Source organism: Ailuropoda melanoleuca, chromosome 16 (assembly GCF_002007445.2).
Source record: "Ailuropoda melanoleuca isolate Jingjing chromosome 16, ASM200744v2, whole genome shotgun sequence".
Lineage (NCBI taxonomy): Eukaryota > Metazoa > Chordata > Mammalia > Carnivora > Ursidae > Ailuropoda > Ailuropoda melanoleuca.
In genome coordinates this window covers 85114605-85138728 of record NC_048233.1, presented here as the reverse complement: position 1 = coordinate 85138728, position 24124 = coordinate 85114605, and the positions used below count along the sequence as shown (strand labels likewise).

General features: G+C 54.7%; 2 protein-coding genes across 4 annotated transcripts; one reads left to right on the top strand and one right to left on the bottom strand.

Moving 5' to 3' along the window:
- Positions 1-76: 76 nt before the first annotated feature.
- Positions 77-13582, bottom strand: ACTN3 (actinin alpha 3). Of its 2 annotated transcripts, none has more exons than XM_002927798.4 (22): positions 13279-13527; positions 12681-13129; positions 8928-9042; positions 8631-8750; positions 8228-8314; positions 8058-8145; positions 7545-7623; positions 7379-7460; positions 6582-6667; positions 6180-6272; positions 5505-5735; positions 5233-5380; positions 3988-4138; positions 3345-3453; positions 3101-3241; positions 2686-2868; positions 2084-2218; positions 1808-1987; positions 1246-1392; positions 1092-1157; positions 440-598; positions 77-351 (listed from the first exon to the last, which is right to left on the bottom strand). In XM_002927798.4, exons 2-22 carry the CDS (start codon positions 12825-12827, stop codon positions 193-195), a joined length of 2706 nt encoding a protein of 901 aa, XP_002927844.2. In that variant the 5' UTR covers positions 12828-13129; positions 13279-13527; the 3' UTR covers positions 77-192. The 2 variants fall into 2 exon arrangements, with proteins under 2 accessions (XP_002927844.2, XP_034501108.1); XM_034645217.1 differs by lacking the exon at positions 13279-13527 and adding an exon at positions 13534-13582 and having other exon boundaries at positions 193-351.
- Positions 13583-13685: 103 nt separating this feature from the next.
- ZDHHC24 (zinc finger DHHC-type containing 24) lies at positions 13686-20896 on the top strand. 2 transcript variants are annotated; one of them, XM_002927808.4, is made up of 3 exons: positions 13686-14020; positions 15151-15428; positions 18799-20896. In XM_002927808.4, the coding sequence occupies exons 1-3, from the start codon at positions 13740-13742 to the stop codon at positions 19092-19094; spliced, it is 855 nt and encodes a 284-aa protein (XP_002927854.1). In that variant the 5' UTR covers positions 13686-13739; the 3' UTR covers positions 19095-20896. The 2 variants fall into 2 exon arrangements, with proteins under 2 accessions (XP_002927854.1, XP_034501110.1); XM_034645219.1 differs by lacking the exon at positions 18799-20896 and adding an exon at positions 17506-17782.
- The last annotated feature ends 3228 nt before the right edge of the window (positions 20897-24124 follow it).

Below are 24124 nucleotides of genomic sequence, written 5' to 3'. Positions count from 1 at the left end.
TTGAGCAGCTGGTCCTGTCCAGGAGCCTGAGGGCCCAGCTTCTGCTTCAGGAACTGAGAGGAGACGGAGAGAGGCTCACGGATGGGTCTTTATTCAGACGTACGGCTGGGGCCCTTGCTCCGAGAGATGGATGGGATCAGCCAGAGGGAGCCCCCTCTCTCTGACTCATGTAGAGAACCTTCGGGGTTGAGGTCAGAGGTCACTCTCCCCGTAGAGGGCACTGGAGAAGGCCACGTAGTCCAGGGCTCCAACTGGAGCCCCAGAGCCCTTGTAGGGTGCCATACGACGAATGCAGTACTCGGCCTGCTCAGAGGGGAGCTCCCGCCGCAGCTCTTCGGGAGTGATATAGTTCTGGGGGAGAAAAGGTGGTTGAGGACCCACAGATCCTGTCCCAGATCTGGTCCCAGCCCGCCAGCCCTCTCCACCACCTGGGACTCACCTTATCTCCTGCCAGGATCTTAAAGGAGGCCACAACTTGCTCAGCTGTGTCGGTCTCAGCTGTCTCTCGGGTCATGAAGTCGATGAAGGCCTGGAAGGTCACGACGCCGGCTGCGTTGGGGTCCACCATGGTCATAATGCGAGCAAACTCCACCTCTCCCTGCAGGGATGATGCCCATGGGTACTAAAGCCACAAGGCTCTCATGTCCCCTCCTGGGGACTGTCTAGCTTTGGCTTGACAGCCCCGGTTACAAAGTGTTCTCTTCCCTCCATAGACTGTGCCACAGCCTTGTCCCTGGTTTTACGGGGAGTCCTTTCTCCTCAGCTGAAATCTGCCTCCTGCCCCTGGCAATGCCGCCTATTGCCCTTTGGTCCTCATCTTTTCTCTGGAGCTTTCTGTACTGCTGTTTCTCTGGGTGAAAATGTTGCAAGCTCAGGCTTTCAAGTCACATACAACCAAGTCCTAATCCCAGCTGTGTCCTTGAGCAGGTTAACCTCACTGAACCTTTGATAGTCCCCATGGACTATCAAAAGGGGGTCATGCCCAGCCCCAGTGGGCGTGATGGGGAAATGAAGCGCATGTACAGTAGGTGATCACGGTGTAGGAGAGAGGCACTGATGGGACTCCTGCGACGCAGGCTGGGGGCACTCACCAGGTCATAGCCCATGGAGATGAGGCAAGCCCGGAAGTCATCAGGCTCCATCATCCCGTTCCGCTTCTGTTGCACATGAGTGGATATAAGACTCGGTCCTCCAACCCCACCAGCCCTCAAGTCCACCAACCCACAGAGCTGGGCCCCTGCTGACCCGGTCAAAGTGGTTGAAGGATGCCCGGAATTCGTTGAGCTGCTCCTGGCTCAGGCCCTTGGCATCTCGAGTCAGTACCTGGTTCTCCACCTCATTGATAGTGCGGGCGATGGACGTGAGCAGCTGCTCCCAGCCTACACGGATGTGCTGGGGAACAGGGACAAGTCAGTAGGCGGCTGGTGCCTAGCCACTAATTCTACCTTCACTCCCAATCTGCTGTGTGACCCTGGGCAACTCTTCCACCCTAATGGGCCTTTGTCCCTCTCTGGAGGTTCCACTGAGCGACTGCCAGAAGCCCTTCCCTCCTTGAAGTTTGATGACTTATGTATTAAGTGTTGATCACCCAGTCATGGCCAATCCTAGTCTGGCTTCAGACTGCTGTGTGACTCTGGACGGGTCACTTTCCCTCACTAGATCTCAGTATCCCTGTGGGCGCATCGAGGGACCCGGCCAAGCTGAACTGGGGCCCCTCCTGGGGCAGACGTGCCGTGTCCAGCCATCACTGCCCCGGGCTTCCCCAGCCAGGGCCGCCTCCCCACCCTTCTAAGCAGGTGCGTCTCACCTCCATGCTGTAAACCGTGTGCTTGTTGTCGAACACCAGGCTCTCCTGCAGCAGCTGGTGGTCACCCTCCAGCCGGTCAATGTTGCTCTTGTAGTTGATGATGTTCTGCTCCTGTTGTCGCAGCCCAGCCATCTGTTCTTCCAGAGAGCCGGCCATCCCTGTGGCTAGGCGCCCCACCTCCTGTAGGGGGACGCAGGTGGGATGAGAGCTCCCAGCTCCCCGTGGCCCCGGTCCTGGCCTCACTCCCCCAGATGGGCCCCACCATCCAAGCCTTACCTCCACCTTCCCCTGGATCCAGGGCCCAACGGCATTGGCTTGAGCTGCGAACTGTCGCCGGAGCCTCTCGTTCAGCTGCTGCCTGGAGAGCTCTTCCTGCAGCGTTTGGTCACGGCTGGGCACCAGCTTTCGGACCTAGGAAGAAGGGGGCTTGTGCCTGGGGCAGCTCTGGGAGCGAGAAGATGGCTGTGAGGGGAGATGGGGTCCAAGCCCTAAAAGAGCCCCTGCTACTCGAGCAAGATGTCTGGGCTTATATGGACGAGCTCTTCAGCAGGTCACATGACCTCTCTAGGTTTGTTTTTCTCATCGGTAAAATGGGGCTGATGATACAACAATAACTGTAGTTGTTTTATAAAGATGTCCACACCCCAGACTTAATCCTACTTCACATCGGGCCCGAGAGGAAAATGCTGCTTACGGCCATTTTGCATATGAGGCCATGACAGGCAGGGTGACTTATCCAATGCCACATGATGGCTGTGACAGATCCCAGATCCGAAGGTGGACTTGAGTCTCCATAGCTTGGGACACCCGAGGTCTCGGGGTGGTGAGAAAGCACAGGAGTGGGTGGGAGGCAGGGAGAGGTCACAGGCAGCACTGACCATGTCCCACTTGCTGTTGATGTCCTGTGGTGTGAGGCTGATGTAGGGGTTGGTGGAGCTGGGCCGCAGTCCGTACGTTTGGCAGATCTTCTGGATCTCACCCTGGATCCCCAGGATGGCTCCTCGCTCTCGGTCAGCCTCCGGCAACGTAGCCTTGAATTGCTCATGTGCGGTCAGCAAGCTCTGGGAGCGACAGGCAGGAAGCATGAGCCCGCAGTCTCCACTTCCCACAGGCAACGAAAAGGCCACAGCGTGCTGCAGGCCACCCAGTGGGTCCACAGCAGGCCTCCTGTCTCCCAGCCTAGCATTTGGGATCCCCAGGAACCCAAAGAAAGAAACCCTAGAAACCCAGAATCCTAGGCCCGCTTCCCTGTCGCCCCATCCAATCCCCCACACCTGGGACCCCCGCATCCACCTGCGTCTCCTCCACCGAGTGCACAAGCCACACATCCTGCAGGTCCTCCACGGCCCCATCCAGCCAGTTGTTGAAGGGCGCCGCCCGCCGGGCAAACTCCAGCTGCAGCTGGTCGATGGTCTCCAGGAGCTTCTCCATCCGCTGGGGGCCACGGGGATGGCGAGTCAGCAGCCTGCCCATCAGGCCCCTCACCAGCCTCCGGTCTCCAGCCCCCAGCCCCCAGCTCCCTGGCCCCCAAACCCACCTCCAGCGCGTCCCTCCGCTTCTGGGTCAGCGTGCCCAGGCTGTCCCACTGGTCGCAGATGGCCTGGCAGCGGCTATTCACTGAGGCTGCCTCGTGGTAGTCCAGCTCACTGGGGGCGAGAAAGGGGATGACGAGGGGGTCAGACCACAGCCTAGATTTCCTCCTGCCTGCCCTCCTGGGCCTGGAAACTGCCCCAGATGGTGAAGGCCCAAGGGAGCCAGGGCAGGTGTGGGTAAAGCAAGGCATTCCTGGGGGGTGGAGGTGGGGGTTCCAGTGCATTCCTTGGGTAGGGGGCACCCCTGGTTCCTCAGATCCAGTCTCCTGGGGAGCTTTGATGGGGGGGGGTTGGGATTGTGCGAGAAAGGGCGAGTTTACAGGGGAGGTGGGGAAACCGAGGCTGATGGGGAGATTTTGAGCTAGCAGGCCAGGGCCGGAGCTGAAGCAGGCTCCCAGATTAGGGGTAGGTCCCGGGGGAGGGACCGGCTGAACACGGGTAGGGAAGAGTGTGGGCCCCGCGATGGGGACAGGGTTACGGGAGGAGGGGCGGAACAAGTGGTGATGGGGAAAGACCTGGGCACCAGGCGGGGTTCCTGAACTGGGGAGAANCTAGTGGGGGGCGGGCCCAACAGCAGGCCACGCCTACTTGAGTTCCTGGGCCAGCGCGGCGATGTGCTCCACGCGGTCCTGGTGCGCCGCCAGGTCGCTCTCAAAGGTCTCGTGGCGGCGCAGCAACGCCCGCACCTCCTGCAGAGAGGCCGACTCGTAGTCGCGCTGGCTCAGCATATCCTCCTTCCCTACTCGGAGAGAAGCCCGGTCGGGTCACCCAGCTGCAGCGGCGGCTGCTGCGGCCGGAGCCGGGGGGTGCGAGCGAAGCCGGGCTGGGTGACCTTGGAAAGTTCCCATTTGTGAAATGCAAGTGATTACACCTGCCCAGCCTATCCTCGGGGTCTGTTCTGCGACGCCAGCGTGATAAAGTTAAGTGAAGCTGCTGTTCCTGGGCATGGCCCGTAAAGGACGTCAGCGTCCCAGATCCTACACGTCTCAGAGTGGCCCTTGGTACAGTTAGGGTCTTACTGGATCGCGAACTACCTCCCAACGACTCTGAGCCCAGTGAGCCCCTGACCTGGTTTCCTTTGCTCACCAGTTTCCACAGTGCCTAGCACAGTGCCTGGCACTTGGTAGACCTTCTAGGAATATCTGTTGCATGAATGAATGATGAATGTAAAAGTGCTTTGAGAATGAATTACCATTATTACACAAATAAAACCATAATAATAATCACAGCCCCTACTACTTATTGAATGCCTCTGAATTTTGGTTTAAAGATTCAGAAACCTCCTCAGAATCCCATAAATGGCTTTATATTTAAGGAAATCTTGTTACATCAAACCATTGTTATTCTTCATGCCCATAATCCATTATTAATGTTTGTTCATTATTTGTAGGCAGGGCTCATTTATTTGTAGGATTAAAATCCCTGATAGAATACAGAATGAATGTTTTCATATAGAGTGATATATTTGACTCATGCAGTATTCTGCCACTGATACGCTCTGAGTCCAACATAAGTGCTTGTTCGGGTTGGAGACTCACCTGCCACAGGTACAAATAAAATGCTAAATGACCAGTTAATCAGAGCAGACCTACAGAAGGCCAGAGCCAGGAGACAGGGGCCCAAGTGTACAGATGAAGAAACTGGGGTCCAAAGAGGAGCAGTGACTTGGCTGCACAGCAAGTCAGGGTGGGTCTGGAAAACAGGTCCCCACCTTCCTGGCAGAACACCTACTCCTGACCTGTGCATTTTGCCAGGACTCCCTCCCCCCTGCCCCCCCCATCACCATATCAGTCTCCTCCCAGGACAGCCTCAAGCCCCGTGAGGTGTACCTACCCCGGGTCCAGGCTTCGTGCAAGGAGGCCTTCTGCTGGAATTTCTCCGCCAGATGCTGGAGCCGCTGCAGGCGCCGGATCTCCGAGAGCAACCAGTCCTCATAGCCCTTCTCCACTTGCTCCAGCCCGCGCCATGCGTTGGCGATGTCCTGTGGGGCAGGCAGAGGCGCCTTCCATCATGGTTTGCCCATTGTACAGATGGGGACACAGAGCCCCACGTCACCCGGAGGACGTGGGCAGAGCGCGGGGTCACCCCTCACTGGCCTGGCTCACCGAGACCAGCTTGCCCTCGGAGGGCATGAAGGCGGGCCGGTGGCTCAGCCGCAGCTTGGTCTGCAGCGTGTTGAAGTTGATCTCCAGTTGGCACTTCTCCTGCACTCGGGGCGGCTTGTGCAGGCGCCGGTAGTCCCGGAAGTCCTCCAGCTTGCGCTGCATGGCACTCATGCTGGGCTCACCCACACGGCTCTCCAGCCATGGTATGGTGCGGCGGATCCATTCCAGCAGCTGCCAAGGCCAGGCGGGTGCAGCACGGGCAGTTCGGAGCTGTCCTGCGCACCCCGCCCGCCCCTCACCACCCACACCCCGGCTATGGCCAGAAGGCCAGGCCTCAAGCAGAATGGGGGTCTCCACCAGTCAGGGAAGGAGTCGGATGGGCAATGTCTGAGTTCAGGGACCAATACAGGCTGGCACAGAGAAAAGGGCCATGAGATTGCCTAAATGTGTGCGAACGGATAAAGGAATGAGTGAATGAATGATGAGTGAATCTGTGAATGACCAGGAGCTTGGACAGGCAGAAAGGGCAGGAGAGGGGTGAAGATGGCAGGAGGAGGCAGGAGGCCAAGGCCTCTCTGAGGGGAGGGAGGCTTCACAGGCTCAGGCCTGGGCTAGCCAGGGTTAGCAGAGCACAGGTATGGGAAGGGGAAGGGCCTTCTCTGGTCTCAGTCTCACCTCACTGGCAAGCTTCTCATACTCCTCCATCAGCTTCTCATTCTCCTGGTTCACGGCCAGCACCTTGCAGATCCTATTGGCGGCCGTCTCTGCCTGTCGTGGGAGTCGGAAAAGGTGGGCACTAGAACGAACTGCTGCAGACACCCCAAGCCAGCCTTCCTCTGTAAAGCCCTTAAAACCTGGGTCCATGCGAATAGGGCAGCACGTCTTTTCGGATGAGGAGGGAGCTTCCAGGCCAGATGCCTCTGCTCCTGAGTTCCCCAGAGACTGAGTGTAGGCAGATGGGACAGTGGCACTCCCACCCATGTGGGATCCAGCACCTCCAAATTTTGGGATGCTGCCAGGGTTGGACCCCTTAGTCCACAAGCCCAGCCCAGGCAGCAGCAGCAGGGGCCCCCTTACCTGCTCAGCCCCGGCGAAGGCATGGTAGAAGCAGGAAACGTAGGTCATGATGGCCTTCTCATCGGGCTTTGGGGTGTTCACGATGTCTAGGGGACAGCAGCCAGTATTTATTGGCCAAAGCCGGGCTTGGGGAATGGGCTCGAGATCTCCCTCGAGACAGGAGGGGTGGAGACATCTAGTCACAGCCACCAGCTGCCAGCTACCCCAAACCCAGCATCTGCCTCTTCCCTGAAGCCCGCTCTGATTACCCCAAGGCCCAGGAATGTATCCTCTATGGGGTGAGAAAAGCACGAGGGAGTGGGTGAGTGAGCAGATGCTGCAACCCACACTGGCTGGTGTCTCTAACCATCCCATCACTGCGTGGGTCCATCTGTCTGTCTTTTCCCCAAGTTCTCATCCATTGGTGCCCACACATCCAGGGCACCAGACACGGTAGGTGCTCAGAAAATGTTTGCTGCCTCAGTTGACTAAGCCGTTGCTTGGGCGGAGGGAAAAGAGGCAGGACCTGCCCCTAAGGAGCCCCCATGCTCCCAGGTGACCCATGTAACTGAGACACGAGGCAGAGGGTGGTGCTGTAAGGGAAGAGGCAGGAGAGGCTGCTTCCGCTGGCTGGAGAGGGGCGGGGGAGGGTCAGGATAGAGGGCTGGGGGGGTGCCTGGGACAGGAAGGGTTTTTATTACAGGGTGGGCTGAGGGGGAGACCATTCCAGGAGGAGACGAAGAGCAGGGGCAAAGGGGTGAAGGTTGGACCACGCCTCTGCTCAGTGAGCCGAATCCTGGCCTGGGGCTTCCTCTCACCTTCTGCATCCAACATCCTGGGGATGTCCAGGTATTTCTCTGCCACCTCGAAGGCAGTGTTTAGGTTGCCAATGGGGTCATCCTAGGTGGGTGGGAGCAGGGAGAGGTGAGGTGTCAGCCGAGGGCAGAGATTGGGGCACTGGGGCCGGGGGCGGCAGAGGCCTACCTTGCGCAGTTTGGCATAGTCGATGAGGTCGGGGCGGTGTCGGTGGATGAGAGCACAGAGGGCCAGGCCATCCTTCCAGCTGGACAGGGAGAAGGGGAGTCAGGCCTGGATTCGAGCTGAGGCTCTGTCCTACCCTCACTCCAGGAGCATCTCCATCAGGAGAGCCTCATCAGTAAGATGGAGTAGTCTGAACTCCTTGGCTTGGCATTGGAGGCCCTTCGTTACCAGATTTGGACCATCTCCTCCCAGCTCATCACGATTCCTTCCCATACCCTGTGCTTGGGCCATGCCAATATCTGGATGTTTTTGGCCTCTGGGATTTTGCTCACAAGGTTCCCTCCGGCTGGAATGCCCTTCCAGGGATGTCTCCAATGCGCTCTCCCTCAGGGATCCTCCCTCACCCTCCTGGATTCAATTCACCACCGACTGAGGCCTCCTACTCTCAGATGCCGGGCCAGGGGCATGGCAGGGAGAGCCCAGAGGAGGCCGAGCACGTGCTGCCCGCAGACACACCTGGTGTGGAAGTTCTGCACGTTGACATTGCGGTATGGTGCCGTCTTCCTCTGGCACCACAGGAGCAGGCCTTCCTTGGCGGAAGTTTCTGGGTGGGGGGTGGGGAGAGGTGTCGGCTGGGGAGGGGTCTGGGCCGGCCCTCTCACCCTACCGGCCTCCCCGCCACTTACCCTCCACAGAGATGTCCTGGATGGCGAAGCGAAGGATGATGGTCCAGATCATGCCCAGGGTCATCTTCAGGTTCCCGTCAACAATCTCTGCAGGGTGGGGAATGGGGACAGGTTCCATGTGGCGTTCAAGGCCCGTACTGCCTCCGCTGCCTCCCTCCCTGCTCCGCTGCTTGGCCCTTGGCCCCCAGGCTGGAGCTGGTACCTAGTCAGGGCTCAGTCACGGAACACCTGCTAGTCCCGGGTCCTGTGCCAGCACTGCGGGTACATTTGTCCCTTAACAGTCCCTCCTATGAGGCACGGACGGTGAACCCCACAGCTGAGAAGACAGGCTCCCAGAAGTGACTTGCTGATGTCAGGCTGGCCCTCCACGCCCCTCCCGGGCGTCCTCCTGCCCCCTCCTCACCTTCGGCACCGATGGACACCAGTTTAACCCCCTTGCTGGCAATGAAGTCCAGGGCCTTGTTGACATTGGCGATTTTGTGGAAGCGCATCTTGCCTTTGTCTGGCCTGGGCAGCCTCTCTCCTGGGTGTAAGAGGAGAGGTCAGGGGTCAAAAGTCACAAGAAGAAGCTGAAGACACTGTCCTCAAACTTCCCCTCCCCCTCCACGTCCCCTCTGGTGGCACCCAGCTGTCGTGCTCCCCCAGCTCCGTGGATTCCCCTAGGTCCTGGGGTCTCTGTGCCTTGGTTTGCACTCCTCACCTGAAATGACCTCCAAGAGCAGCATGAGTTTGAGGCCATTGCGGAAATCCTCCTCGATGTTCTCAATCTGGGTGCCGGCCTTGCGCAGGTGTGAGTTGCACCAGGCAGTGAAGGTCTGGGGGCAGAGGACAGTGCTCAGACCCTAGCCCTGGGCCTGGGGGACATCGGGGTAGATCCCAGAGCCCCGGCTCCAGAGTCAAGTCCCGGCTCAGCACTGACTTGCTGTGCACCCAGGACCAATGCTCTTTTCTCTCTGAGCTTTTGTTCTCCTGGAAAAGGAGAAATGGGCTCTAGGGCCTGCACAGGTCCCAGTTTGGACTTGGGGCAGGCCAGCTCTGGCCAGTCTCAAGCACCAGAGGGGGTTTTAGGAAATTGTAAAGCGTATGCTCCGAAGTGTGGGACCATCTGACGTACGGGCCAAGGGTGATACTGCCCTTCTAACCCTGCAAAGTTCTAGACTGAAGCTTACCCGGCCCTGAGGGTTTTGCCTGAGTGCCTGTGCACCTCCATTACTGTCCTCTCAGCCCCACTGACCTCCCTGGGCTTTGGTGAATTGGCCTCCAACTGGAACGTGACGGTACAAGCTTTGCAAGTCATGGAGGACCAGCTGGGCACGAGGACCAGCCTAACCCAGTTCCTGGAGGTGACTGCCTTTCCCCTCTCCCTAGAGTCAGCCTCAGCCTCAGCCTCCATGTGGGACGGGAGGGCTGCTATGCAGCTCTGCATATCTCGGGGATGGGGGTGCCCTGCAGCCTGGAACAAGTTCCACCGACATACCAAGCCCTCAAGCCGGCACTGTGCCATCAGCTGTAGGGTCCTGGGCAGAGTCTATACTTGGGCTCCAAGCCCAGCGGAGATGCTCACTCACTGTGACCTGAAGTATACCCTTTGCTCTTTCTTGGACTCAGTCTCCCCATTTGTACAATTAACTGGCCAGACTTCATGATGTCCCAAGGTTTTCCTCCAATCTGGTAGGATTCTAGAATTCAGAGCATTCCCCAACCACAAAGCAATTAATCCTGGGAGATGGCCCTGGAAGTCATTTGGAATTATTTCCCTCAGCCAGCTTCCCTTCCTCAGACCAGCGTTTCAGCTGCCCGAGGAGCTGGGCATGAGAGATGATGCTTTAAATACATGAGGGACTGTCGTTGCCCAGGAAAGGGAGTGAGCTTCCTGTCACTGGAGGTGTATAAGTGAGTGCCGAGCACTACTTGATGGGGTCCCAAGCACAGGAGAAGGCAGTTGGATTCTCTGTGGGGAGTCGGAGATGCTCTGGGTCTAGATAATGCGGGAGGGGGGGGAAGGCGGGACTGTGTGGGGCTTCCATTTGACAAACATGAATTAATGAGATGGGGCCCCTGCCCTAAGGAAGCTCACAGTCGATCAAAGAGTCATGTTGGTCTGAGAAGTGCTGGGAGTAGCGTCAGGGAGAAGAGGGAAGGAGTTCTTCAGATGGGGTGGGGGATCTCCTGGGGAAGGCTAATATTTGATCTGAGCTGCAATGGAGGAGCAGAATTATTCAGACAGAGAAGGGCAGGCAAGGGCATTTCAGGCAGGGGCAGCCACATGGGCAAGTGCTCAGCAGTGAGAAACAGTTGCTGCATTTGTGGGGTTACAGCTATCTGGGTGCCACTGGAATGAAGCTGGGGGTGTTGGGGTATAAGTGGTGGGAGGCAGGCCGGAGGGGCGGCAGGGGCCAGGTCATGCACGATCTTGGGTGTTAAGCCAGGGAGTTTCAACTTGATCCTGAGGGCAACAGGGAATCAGGGAAGCTTTTGGGCAGAGGGAGGTGGGCAGAACTGTGTTTTAGAAAGCTCTTTCTGGTGGCAGAGTAGAGGCATATGGCTTGGCAGAGCAGAAGGGAGAAGTGGGAAGGTGGCAACTGGAATGGGGTGGGGAGCGGGGGAGAGGCCGGGAGGAAGGGTGTCAGGGAGGGGAATGGGGCAGGGTCAGAGGGATGGGATAGAAACAGTCTTCCTTGCTGAAGTATAAGCTTCTGGAGGCAGAGGCTTTATTTTGTTTGCTGCTGAAGTCCTGCCACGTGGCCCAGAGGAGGACCTCCCTAAGAAATACTGAATGAATGCTTTTGAATGAGATTGAATGAAGAGGACTCAGGCATCAGGCAGGAGCAGGAGGGAGTGCTCCAAGACATAGGGAAAGGGCAGGAGTAGGGTGGGGCTAAGCCTAGTACGGAGATGGAGATGCTCAGGCTGGAGGAGAAAGAAACTCTGGAATGGCCAACTTCCAGGGATGCTGATTAATTTACAGTGCATCTACGCTTTGCAGCCGTTGAATGAATGGATGAAGTGGGTGGCTGTAGGTTGGGTTGGAAGGGTATTCCTGATATTTTGTTAAATGACGCAGGCAAGTTACAGACTAGCATGTGTCTTATGAAGGGCACGTGGACCTGGATCTGAGGGAAACCTGGTGGGTGGGGTGGGGGTAGGAGTTGTCGCAGAGCAGACGGCAGCTGGAGCCATGGGCAGGGATGACATCACCGGGAGATTGCCAGACCCAAGGACCACAGCCCTGCTTGGAGACAGGTGCAGGAGGAGCCAGAAGGGAAGCGTGTCACCCAGGGCACCCCAGCCTAGTCAGCTGAGCCTCCTGGACTCTGGGGTCATCTCCTGTCATCTAACCCAGCAGAAGTGCTCTGATTCTAAATCCTAGGATTCTCAGATCCTGCAAATTCCACTGAGCACTCCTGTTCTCTGCCCTTTCCTGGAGTCACACACTGTTGGCAAATGCTCAGCAGGGTCCAGTGACTTCACTGAGTCCTCCCTCCCCCTGGGCTGCCACTCCCCAAAGTCTCTCACTCCAGCCCGGATCATTTTCTCTTTTGGAACCCAGGTGTCCTGCCCCCTCCACTTGGGAAAGTCTGGGAGTGAAAATAGATCAGGGAGGGGGCCTGAGTGCCCTACAAGGCTGGGCCTGGGCCGCAGCTGCCCATGTGCCCCACTCCAGCTCCACCAAGCCGCTGCCTCAGCACAAAGTGTCCATCTGGCCGGAGAGTCAGGTTACTGTGTAAGGGGACCCAGGCTCCCCTCCTCCTTGACCTTGTGGCCTTTTCAGTAGACTTAGGGCCCCTAGGGTGGGGAGGGGTATCTTGGGAAGGAGTGGGGGTGGGGCAAGCAAGGGGCAAAGACCCTCAGGTTGGGGGGGTGTCCTGTTTTCTGACAGTATATGATTTGGGTCCTACCTCTGCCCCTTTCAGGGCCTCAGTTTCCTCATTTGACAATTGGGATGGAGTAGCAATGAACCCCAGGGTGGAGAGAATAGAGAGGAGAGAGTGGGGAGGGGTCTGGGATGGTTCTTTCCTCCTCCACACTCCCAAGTCCACTAATTGCCAGCTGCAAGTCCTCAGGGTGGGGTCTAAGATATGTAACTAGAGGCGGGGTTGGGGGGGCGGTCTGGGGAGAAAGATTATTTTCCCCACACTCCCCAAACTTGGATCTCCTGGGCTTCACCCAACCCCTTTTCACCAGCAGAAGTGGGACAGTGGGCCCAGGGTAATGAATCCCTGGGGGGTGGGGACCCCAGAAACTCTCCTTGTTATCCTAAACCCCTCATGAGGGCTCCCAGCCCTCTCTACCAGCTCTGGGAGACAGCGGAGGACTGATGGGCAGAGCCCGGGCTAGGAAGTGGCACTCTGGATCTAGACAGGCTCTGCCCCCGACTTGCTGAGTTGCCAAGGACAAGCCGCCCGGCTTCTCAGGCCTCAGTTTTGCCATCTGGAAATGGGTGAGCACTCACTTTCCGCTGCTGCTTCTCCCAGGCCGGGTCGAGCAGTAGGTCGCGGTCCCAGTCCTCCTCCTGTTCCATGTACTCGCCGCCTCCGCTGCCGCCCACGAAGGGCCCCTCCCCGACCCGCAGACCCTCGGGCTGCATAACCATCATCATCTTGCTCGGGCTCCTGGCTCCGCTCCGCTCGGCGCTCTCCAGAACACGGGGGCCGCGTTAAGTAGCGCCCGCCCCAGCCCGGGATCGGATTCGCGCTAAATATGGGGGAGGAGGGTGGGGCCGGATGGGGGCGAAGGCGCTCGGGTCGGCACCAGGCAAGAGGTTGCCCTAGGACCAGGGGACTGCAGGATTTGGGGGGGCTGGAGTGGATCCCACGGCGGAGATTCGGAGTTCCCGTTCCGGCTCCGCCTCTTGGGCGCTGTGTGACAGTGGGAAAGCCACGGCTCTCTCTGTTTTCTCACCTGTACAACGGAGATAACGATAATAGTAGTGACTGTAGACCGGTCTAGAAGCTGCCCCTTAGGCCTCCTCCTGACCCTCTCCCTGCCCCGCGCAGGTGGGAAACAGAGCCCTATCCCCATTTCACAGTCAGAAACACCGAGGCGCCGACCTGTTTGAATGTTTTCTGGGGTGATGGAGACATTCGAGCATGGGGAGGGGTTCCAGGCCAGCTGGATGAGCCGATCCAGGGCTATTAATATCGGGGCGGCTGGGGGCTGAGGGGAAATGTGCTGAGCCGGGAAACCCCGACGCTACCGAGACTGCAACTCAATCCTCCAAACCAGACAGCTAGACCGGAGGGCGGGGCTTCTGCGGGAGGGGCGGGGGCTCCGCGGGTGAGCGTGGCTATAACGTGCGGCCCTACCCAGCTCTAGCGCCAACTGGATTCCAAGCTTCTCCGTGGCTCACGCGGCTTTCCAATCACATGTCTGCATCTATTGGCGGCTCCCTGTGACACCAAACTCCCTTCGGAGCTTCTATTGGTCATAGCAGACGTCCGTCTGCCACTATCCCCGCCCCAATACGGAAGCGGCGGGGTACTGGGGATCCAACAGCCGGTGGGTCCAGACCATGGGGCAGCCCTGGGCGGTGGGGAGCGCGGAGGGGGCGCCCGCGCGGCTGCCTCTCGTGCTCACCGCGCTATGGGCCGCGGCTGTGGGCCTGGAGTTGGCCTATGTGCTGGTTCTGGGTCCCGGGCCACCCCCGCTGGGACCCCTGGCTCGGGCCTTGCAGCTTGTGCTGGCGGCCTTCCAGCTGCTCAACCTGCTGGGCAACGTGGGGCTCTTCCTGCGCTCGGACCCCAGCATCCGGGGCGTGATGCTGGCCGGCCGCGGTCTGGGCCAGGGCTGGGCGTGAGTGGGGTGCGGGATCTGGGGGTTTGGCGGTGGGAGAGGGGAGCAGGAGCCTTGGACAGGCGGAGGTGCTCTAGGACCAGAAGATGTTAGAACCAGATTACGATAGGATCCACTTGTTAGAGCCAGAACACTCTTTTACAGCCTGGGGTGGTAGATCCGGAAGAAATACCATTCATTCACTTATTATTTAATGAGCACCTACTGTGTGCAAGGTACTGTTCCGGCCACTGGAGATACAATAAAATAGATAGATTCCTGACCTCCTGGAGCTGATTTCAGAGGGAGAGGGGGCAGATGATAAGCTATAGATATAATAAATAAGGAAATTATATAGAATGTCAGAAGATGGTGGTGGTATGGAAACAAAAAGTACAGCAGGGTAAAGGGTGTGCAGGTTGCAGTTTTGAATAGGGTGGTCAAGGTAGGCATTTGAGCAAAGACTTTAAGGAAGTGGGGGAGTTAGCCATGTGGGAATCTGGGGGAGAGTGTTCCAGGTAGAAGGAGCAGACAGTGCAAAGACTGAGGCAGTTATGTGCCTTGCATGTTCCCGGAACAGCAAGAAGGCCAGTGTGGCTGGTGTGGAGTGAGAGAGGGAGAGGAGAGAGGGGAGAGATAGAAAGACCTTGGAGGACATTGAAGGCTTTGCTTTTTACTGGCAGTGAAGTGGACAGCCATTGTAGGGTTTTGAGTAGAGGAGGAGGGCACGACTTAGATTTTTAAGGATTCGACTGGCTGCTGGGGTGAGACTATACCAGGAGGAACAAAGCTGGAACCAATCAGGGAGAGTAGTTAGGAGTCCGATGCAGTAATCCAGGAGAGAGTTCATGGTGATTTGGACCAATGTCGTGGCCACGGAGGAAGTGAGAAGTTTGTTCCTCGATGTTAGAGGCCAGAGAAAGGCCTGAGGACTGGGACATCTGAGTGGCAAGAGCCGTCGGACCTGCAGTGCTGGAACTGGAAGGGCCCAGGGAATGGTGCTTGGCCTGCGTGGATGTATGATGTAGTTGAGGCCTATTGAGGGCAGTGGCTGTGCCCGCTTCCCCAGGATGGGCTCAGAGGCCGACCGGGCATGATAGGAGGCACTCCGAGCTGCCGGCGGAACTGACGCTGTGGTTCCTTCCCTGCAGTTACTGCTACCAATGCCAAAGCCAGGTGCCGCCGCGCAGTGGGCATTGCTCCGCCTGCCGCGTCTGCATCCTTCGCCGGGATCACCACTGCCGCCTGCTGGGCCGCTGTGTGGGATTCCGCAACTACCGGCCCTTCCTCTGCCTCTTGCTTCATGCTGCAGGCGTCCTACTCCACGTCTCCGTGCTGCTGGGCCCTGCCCTGTCAGCCCTCCTGCGAGCCCACGCGCCCCTCCACACTGCCGCCCTCCTCCTGCTGCCCTGGCTCATGCTGCTCACAGGTGGGGAGCTCAGGGGGCGTCTACAGAGGCCGAGGCCCTTGCAAAGTGGGCCATTCTGGTGGGGGATGGGATTTCCGGCTGGCTTTCCTGGTAATGTCCTGGAGACCCAGTCCAGTGTCATTTATGGGGGGGTGAGGGCAGCCTGGGATTCAACTGGATGTGCAGTACAGTAAATATGGGGCCTTGACACAGGTACAGAGCTCTGGCTGTAGGAGAATCAGGCAGGGATTCTAGGTGTTGGCAGAGAAGGAAGGACTAGTGGGAGTTGGGGGGGTTGGAATGGGGAGGGAGCATTCTAAGTGGGGGTGCAGTCTAAGTGAGGGGAGCAGCCTCAACAAAGGCACCGAGGTTGGGCAGGGAGCAGGTTCAGAGTGGATGGTGGAGACCCTCCCTGAATATTGGTATGCAGAGAGAGCCCTGACTTGACTGGACAGTAGGGAGCCAGTGAAAGTTACAGGCAGAGGGAAACTCCAGTCTTTGGAAGTTGGGAGGTGAAAAGATGGATCAGGAGGCTGACTGAGAGGCCATGTTCTGGATGACACATTTATTCCCCTTCTGACACCCTCCCCTCCCCGAGATAAAAGCCCCACTGATTTTTTATATTCTTTGTTGTCCCCCACCGCCCCGAAATGCTTTCTCTGCCCTGACTCCTTCCTCCTGACCCCTCCACAGTCCCTCCGTAACCTTGTCCTGCAGCTACTAAACTCCCTGACCACTCTGAATGGTTGCTGGGTCTCCTAATGCTATCCAAGCCCAGCTCTGTCCCAGGGGCCCCTCCCTGCAGTCCCGAGGTGTGGGGGAAAGGCCCTGGGAGGCCCAGTGGGTTGTCAGTGTCTTGCTCTGACCACACTGGCTCCCTGAGCAGCCCTCCTCTGCCTTCTTGATGACCCCCTGCTTCCACTGAGATGCAAGCCCTCCAGCTGCACCTCCCTGCACCCCACCCCTGTGCAGCCAGTGCCTTCTCAAGCCCCGGGGCCTGTTGAAATCACGGGCATCCACTCAGTGCCCCAGTTGCTCGGCTTCTTGACCTTCTCTCCCTTTGACTTCCTTCACCTACTCCCACATCCACCCTACACCTTGTCAGAAGCCAAAGTGTGTCACTTCCTAAATCATGCCATGAGCCAGCCATCCCTGTTCTTCTAGCCAGCTCTCACTCTTACACTCCAGGACACATGCGCCGCGAGCTCCTGGCCCTCACCTTTCTGTCCGTCAGTACCTTCACTCTCACTGCCCAATATCCAGCTTAGAATCCTCATTTCTACCGTTCTCCTGCCAACATCTCAACCCTCTTGGCTCTGTCTTCCTTCCACGGTGCCTTCCTGTCCTCTCTGTCTGCCGCTGGCTGCTGAGAGCTGGTACTCTGTGGCAGTTGGTCCCATGCCACGTTCATGGGTGCTGACCCCAACAGGCCCTCAGTCGTGCCTGGCCATCCTGGTTTCTCATAAGCTTGCTCCCCCTAATGACTGTGGCTCCAAACTTCCCACTCTCCTGTTCTCCAAGCCCCTACCTCTCTTGAAATCCATCACAGAGAAAATGAGATGGTTAGTACATCCAGAATTGTTCCGTCCTCCGACCGATCCAGAAGCCAGGGTGACTGTCCCCAGCTTCTCCTGGTGTCTGGACCTTCCTCCCTGCTTAGAAGCCTCACCATGGCCTGCTTCTCCTCCTGCCAATCCCTCCACTGGCTTTCTTCATGTTTTCCCATCTGTACAAACCCTCTCTTCACCCCACATCCTCCTCTTCCCTAGGTCTTGCCTCCTGGCTCTTCTGTTAGCAGCCAAGCCTCTTGAAGGGTTTACCCAGAGTCATAGGCTGCTTTTCCTCACCTCCCACTCACTCCTGTATGTGCTTCAAACTGGCTTCTGCCCCCCTCCTCCTCCGGAGAATGCCCTGGTCCCCACAAAGCCCAGAAGACCCTTTTGTGTTCTCTTTGCTTCATGAGACCTTTCTGCCTCATAAAACTGCTGGCCTCCAACCTCCTGGAAAGGCGGTACCCTGGGCGTCTCCGGCAGCTCGTACTGCAGGGTTTCCTCCTAAATTTTTGGTTTCCCTCTCTTTTCTTGTTCGAGTCCCAAAGGACCCGGTCTCGTGATGCTCAGGTCATGGTGCTACGCCCATCCCGCTCGACACTCTGGCGGGTCTTGGAACCGCCTGTGCACCAACCACCTGCAGATCTGCATGTCCAGCCTGGGCTTCTCTCCTGAGCTTCCAGAACCATCCACATACTCGTCTCACAGGCACCTCTCCATCCTGCCTCAGGACCTTCAAACAGACTGTCTTCTCCCCTCTTCACCTACCAGATACCTCCTTCAGATACCACCCGAGATGTCACTTAATTAAAACAGATGAAATCCACTTCCTTTAGCCTCCTAACAAGTCCGCTTGGCATTTCCCCACATAGCTTCTCTTTTTTAATGAAGTAGAATTCATAGAACGTGAAATTCATCATTTTAACCACTTCCTAGTATTCTCATTCAGTGGCATTTAGTACATTCACAATGTGGTGCAACCATCACCACTGTCTAATTCCAGAACATTTTCATCATCCCAAAAAGAAACACTATTATACCCACCGAGAAGTCACTCCCCATTCCTCCCTGAATCCCCCCAGCCCCTGGTAACCACTCATCTACTGTCTGTCTCTATGGATTTGCCTGTTTGGGACATTTCACATAAATGGCATCATATATGTGACCTTTGTGTCTGGCTTCTTTCACTGAGCAGAATGTTTCATGGCAGCCTGTAGTTCCTTAATTCAGATACGGCCCCTACTGTGGGCCAGAAGGTGCTGCACTTTCCCATTGTAACACACTCACATCTGTAATTAAGTAACTGAGAAGTGGTCTCTCTCTCTCTTTTTTTTAAAATATTTTATGTATCTATTTGTCAGAAAGAGAGAGAATGCACAAGCTGGGAGAGTGGCAGGCAGAGAGAGAAGCAGGCTCCCAACTGAGCAAGGAGCCTGATGTGGGACTCGATCCCAGGACCCCGGGATCATGCCCTGAACTAAAGGCAGACACTTAACCGACTGAGCCACCCAGGCGTCCATGAGAAGTGGTCTCTTAACTGTCTGTGAGCTCCCTGAGGTCAGAGCTGGTGTCCACCATTCATCCTGTGCCTGCCACCGTGTCTAGCACGTGGGAGGTGCTCACAAGTTTGTGATGAATGCAAGTTGGATGTGGGGCAGGGGGCTGTGTCTGCCCAGGTCACCGGCCTGGGCTCGCCCGGGAGTAGCTGCTCAGCATTTGCTGAGCAGAGGAGCGTGCCCTGCTTTGTGGTGGAGGGTAGGGAGTGGGAGAGGGGCAGGAGCTGGGCTTTGGGAGGGCTGGGCCCACGGCTGCCCCCTGACCCTCTTGCTTTCTCCTTGCAGGCAGAGTGTCTCTGGCGCAGTTTGCCCTGGCCTTTGTGACCGACACGTGTGTGGCAGGTGCACTGTTGTGCGGGGCTGGGCTGCTCTTCCACGGGATGCTGCTGCTGCGGGGCCAGACCACGTGGGAGTGGGCTCGGGGCCAGCACTCTTATGACCTGGGCCCTTGCCACAACTTGGAGGCGGCCCTGGGGCCCCGCTGGGTCCTCGTCTGGCTCTGGCCCTTCCTGGCCTCCCCGTTGCCTGGGGATGGGATCACCTTCCAGACCGCAGCTGATGTGGGCCTCGTGGCTTCCTGATTCCAGGAAGAGCCGGAGCTGTTCAGAGAGGGGGTAGCAGGAGAGGGGGCTCCTAACTCCTTTCAGGCCCACCCCTGGCCTCAGGAGGGGAGGTGGGTTGGTACTTAATACCTTTCGGCAACTCCAGTCCCATCCTTGGCCTTGCCCCTGCCCGGCTTGGACTCCGGTGTCCAGGGCTTGGGTCCTGCAACTCTGCCTCTATTGAGCCCCGAGCAGAGTGGACGGTTTGCTAAGGGGCTGCTTGGCCAGCCTAGTCACCCCTTTGCCGGGTTAATAAAGCGCCCACTTGGTTCTTAGACTCCCTCCATCTTTCTGGGTTCCTGGTCCCTCACGGTTGCCCCCGGGCTGCTGTTTCTGGTTTCCTCTGATTGTCACGCATGGGAACCACAGAATGCCTGAGGTCTGAGGGGCCAGGGCTCTGCCTCCTGTGGCTTTGGTGTGGTGGGGGTGGGGCACCAGCAGACCAAGGCAGCATGTGGTGATCCCGGGAAGGAGAATCCCCAACAGTCTTTCCCGGGTTCAGTGCTTTATAGTTAGAAGCGTCTCCAAAGCACTCACTGTGCCTGTCTGGCTAACCTGGTACCAGGGGCAACGATTACGAGAGTTGATGTGGTAAGATCATGGCGGCAGTGAGTGGAGGAGTCAGGATTTGAACCCAGATCTCTGTGCTTTCTCTTCACGCTTGCACAACTGAGGAAAGTGAGTAGCAGAGTCAAGGCAGAGAAATCAGGTGGGATGTTCGAGGCCTGCAGGAGGTGCTCAGAAGGCTAAGCTCTTCCTCCCTGGACTCTTCCGGAGCTCCCTGTCATATGTTCTTATTTAAATATAGTAAATAGACTTTCAGTCAAATGTGGCAGGTTTACCTCTGTTTCCTTTTAAAATCTAAAATGATAAGACATAAAACAGATATAAATTTGCACGGATAAAGAAAATAGAAGGGAGAGAGGAGTAGACCCAAGAGCCTGATGACGTTCTGAAAGATGGGAAGTGGATGGAGGCTCATTTCCTCTTCTTAGCAGAGACTAGAAGTTAATTCCTAGCGGGAGGGCCAAGAGGCAGCCAACCTGCCCCCCAGAGCCCTGGAGAGGCTCTGGAACTCTCCTGGCACCATGGAAGGCAGGGCTTGGGACTGACAATAGGGACTGGAAGTCTGTATGAGGAGCAGCTAGGTTCCCCCTCCCCCCCAAGGTCCCCTTGCAGCCAAGCAGCTACCCCTCTGAGGTACAGGTGGGGGCCATTCGAAGCAGCTTTGGGTCTCAGGGGAGGGTGGGGGGTGAGGGGCTGGACCAAAAATGGGGTTAAGTGAAAAAGTCTACAGATGCTGCTGGGGGTGGGGGGTCGGGGGATGTCCTGCAGTGACATGGCAGGCTTGTCACCCAGGAGCCCTCAGAGAAGCCCATCCTTCTGAAGGCCCTGCCCATACCCACAAAGCTCTGGGCTGCTAGGACTTCTTTGTCTTCCCAAAAGGCGCGTTCAGTTGCTAGTTCTTAACAGTTAGGAATGTGGTGTGCCTGGCACTGTGGACTGTACGGAAGCATTGGTAGACTTGTTTCCTCCTCTGCTTTCTGTCGTTTTTATTAAATAGTAAGGAGATGCAAGAAATTTTATAAAATAAACTCCCTCTCTCCCCCCATTTAAGAAGTGGATACCACTTCCTCTGAAGCCCAAGCTGCGCCCCTCCCCGGTGGAGAACAATGTGCTGTCTGAATCATTCCCTTGCTTTGTCTTGTAATTCGATTACCTAGGTTTGTACTGGTTTTGCATGCTTTTGAATTTTATATAAATGGAATCATACCATGTTTATTCTTCTGTGACTTGTCTTTTCACTCAATATTATGTTCCTGAGATTTATCCAGATGAACATGGAGAGCTGTAGGGCATTCTTTCTCTTTGCTGGATAGTGAGCCATGGACTATACCTTAGTGAATTTTTCCACCTTGTCCACCCCTATTGTATGACTCGCGAAGATCTATTCTTGGTCCTTGCTCTTCCATATGAATGTTAGGATCCACTTGTCAAGTTCCACCAATAAAAAAAATCCCTTTGAGATTTTGAATGAAACCCAATTGAATCTATAGATCAGTTTGGGAAAAATCAACATCCACATGAAATTGAAATTGCATCTTTCCGTTCATGAACATGGTGTGTCCGTTAAATGTTTCCAATAAAGTTATATACTTTTTATCAAAAAGAGCATGCCTTTTTTGGTTAGATTTCTTATTTTTAGAGAGAGAGTGAATGACTGTGGGGAGGGAGTGGCAGAGGGAGAGGGAGCAGCAGACTCCCCGATGAGCAGGGAGCCTGACTTGGGGCTCGATCCCAGGACCCTGAGATCATGACCTGAGCCAAAGGCAGACGCTTAACTGACTGAGCCAACCAGGCGCCCCATAGGTGGGATTTTTAAAAATCTAGACAAGACTGTCTTCCAGTTAAAACATCTGGTCATTTATAACGTACTTGGGCATATTTCTCCCGCTTTATGTTGTGTGTTCCATTTGTCTCACCTTTTGTAGTTTTTAGTTTTTTACCCTTTAAAGTCACTTTTTGCTGGGTGCAAATTCTAGGTTAATAGTTATTTTCTCTCAGTATGTTAAGAATATTATTCTGTCTTTTGGTCTCCGTTGTTGCTGTTCAGTCAACTGTCATCTATTGTTTTTCCTTTGAAGATACTTGTCTCCAGTGCTTTTAGGAATTTTGTCTTCGGTATTCTGTAGTTTACTGTGATGTGCACAAGTGTGGTTTTCTTTATATTTACTCTTATGATATTCCTTGGGTTTCCTGATTCTATGAGTAGATGTTTCATCAGTTCTAGAAGATTCTTAGTTGCACCTTCACGTATTTCCTCTGTCCCTACTGAAGCTCTGATGAGACCTTCCTGCTTCATCCTCATATTTTCTTTTCTTTTCTTTTTTTTTTTTTTAGATTTTATTCATTTATTTGACAGAGAGACAGCCAGCGAGAGGGGGAACAAGCAGGGGGAATGGGAGGGGAAGAAGCAGGCTCCCAGCAGAGGAGCCTGATGTGGGGCTTGATCCCGGAACGCCAGGATCACGCCCTGAGCCAGAGGCAGACGCTTAACGACTGCACCACCCAGGCGCCCCCATCCTCATATTTTCTATCTCCGTTTCTGGCATTCTAATTAATTTCTACAGATCTGCCTTCCAGTTAGGTCTTTCTTCAGCTGTAACTTATCTATTGAGGTTTTTTTTTTTTCTTTTTTAAGTGGTTGTGCCCATTCATCCATGAGTTTTACGCGTCAAATATTTTATTCTCATTTCTAGTTGTTTGGTTCTTTTTCAGATTTGCTTGGTCATTTTATAACCTCTCTTGCTCTCTACTTACATTTTGGGTTTTTTTTTTCTTTAAATATATTGAAGACACACATCTTACATCGTTAGGTAATTTCAGTATTTTAAGTCTTTGAGGCCTGAGTACGTGGGCTCTTGTTTACGGTGGCTCCTCTTCACAATGTCTTATTTCTTGCAATTTGGAGGTTTTGACTGTGAGTTCCTATTTCTTGGCATTTTATCAAGGGGAATTGTTTTTGAGACTGGGTCAACAGTAAATTCCTCCAGAGAGGAAATGTGTTTCTCAGTCACCTGGTGACAAATGAATCCTACACCACTTTATGCTAAATTTTCAGCTCCGGGTCTTTTGGACCCCCAGGTATTGTCAGCTTAGGTTGTAAAGCTTTCAGGCTGGCTTATGGGTGAAAATTCTCAGAAGACGTTTTTCTCCTGCTTCTGCCTCGCACTAGGCTTGGAGATAGGCAATTGCCCTGCTGGGTTTGATGAGATTTCCACGAACCAGCTTTTGGTTTTGTTGATTTTCTCTACTAATTTCCTGTTTTTTTAAGCACTGCTTTTGCTGTGTCCCATAAATTTGGTAAGTTGTGTTTTCACTTTCTTTTACTTCAAAAGATTTTTAAATTTTTCTTGAGATTTCTTCTTTGACTCGTGTTATTTAGAAGTGTGTTGTTTCATTTCCAAGTATTTGGGGGTTCTCCTTCTGTTAGTGACTTCTAGTTTAATTTCATTTTGACCTGACAGCAATGTATTATTTCGATTATTTTCAATTGGTTAAGGCATATTTTATGGACTAGAATGTGGTCTATTTTGGTGACTATTCCATGTGAGCTTGAGAAAAATGTATATTCTGTTGTTGAAGTAAGTCTGTAGAGGTCAGTTGTTGACTGATGGTTTGCTGGGGTCAACTATGTCTTTGAAAAGATACTATAGTTAAAGATTGAACAGAGAACAGAAAGAGTAGAGAATTAAAATAAGGGAATTTTTTTTTAAAAGATTTATTTATTTATTTATTTATTTATTTATTTATTTATTTAATTTGACAGAGAGAGACAGCCAGAGAGAGAGAGGGAACACAAGCAGGGGGAGTGGGAGAGGAAGCAGCAGGCTCCTACCAGAGGAGCCCGATGTGGGGCTCGATCCCAGAACGCTGGGATCATGCCCTGAGCCGAAGGCAGGCGCTTAACGACTGCGCCACCCAGGTGCCCCTAAAATAAGGGAATTTTAAAAACAGTTCCAGAGAAGAGCTGAAAGATAAAAATCCCTCAGAAAATAGGACAGAAAGAAAATATTAAGAGAAGAGAGAAGAAAAACATATGATCAATCCTGTTCTTTCCGGAATTAACCATTTATCAGGTGCTGGGTTTAATGAGAATTCCAGAGAGAACAGAGAAAATGGGAAGAAATCACTCAAGAAAACAAAATTTTTGTGGAAGTGAAGGATATACATCTCCACCCCACAGCACAACAAATAACAACACACAGTCAGGCATGTCCTGCCATTCCAGAACCTCAGAGAAAGAGAAAGTCAGGAGCAAAAACGGCATGGAGCTTCTCAACAGCATTACCAAAAGTTTGAACACAAGGGAATACTGCCCTAAAAATGATTTTTCTTGCATGAAAATTATTTTCAACTTCAAATTTTATGACCTGCTATCACATGTGTATGAATGGAATAAAGATTTTTTTAGACCATGTCTTAAAAATTTTAACTCTACTGACTTT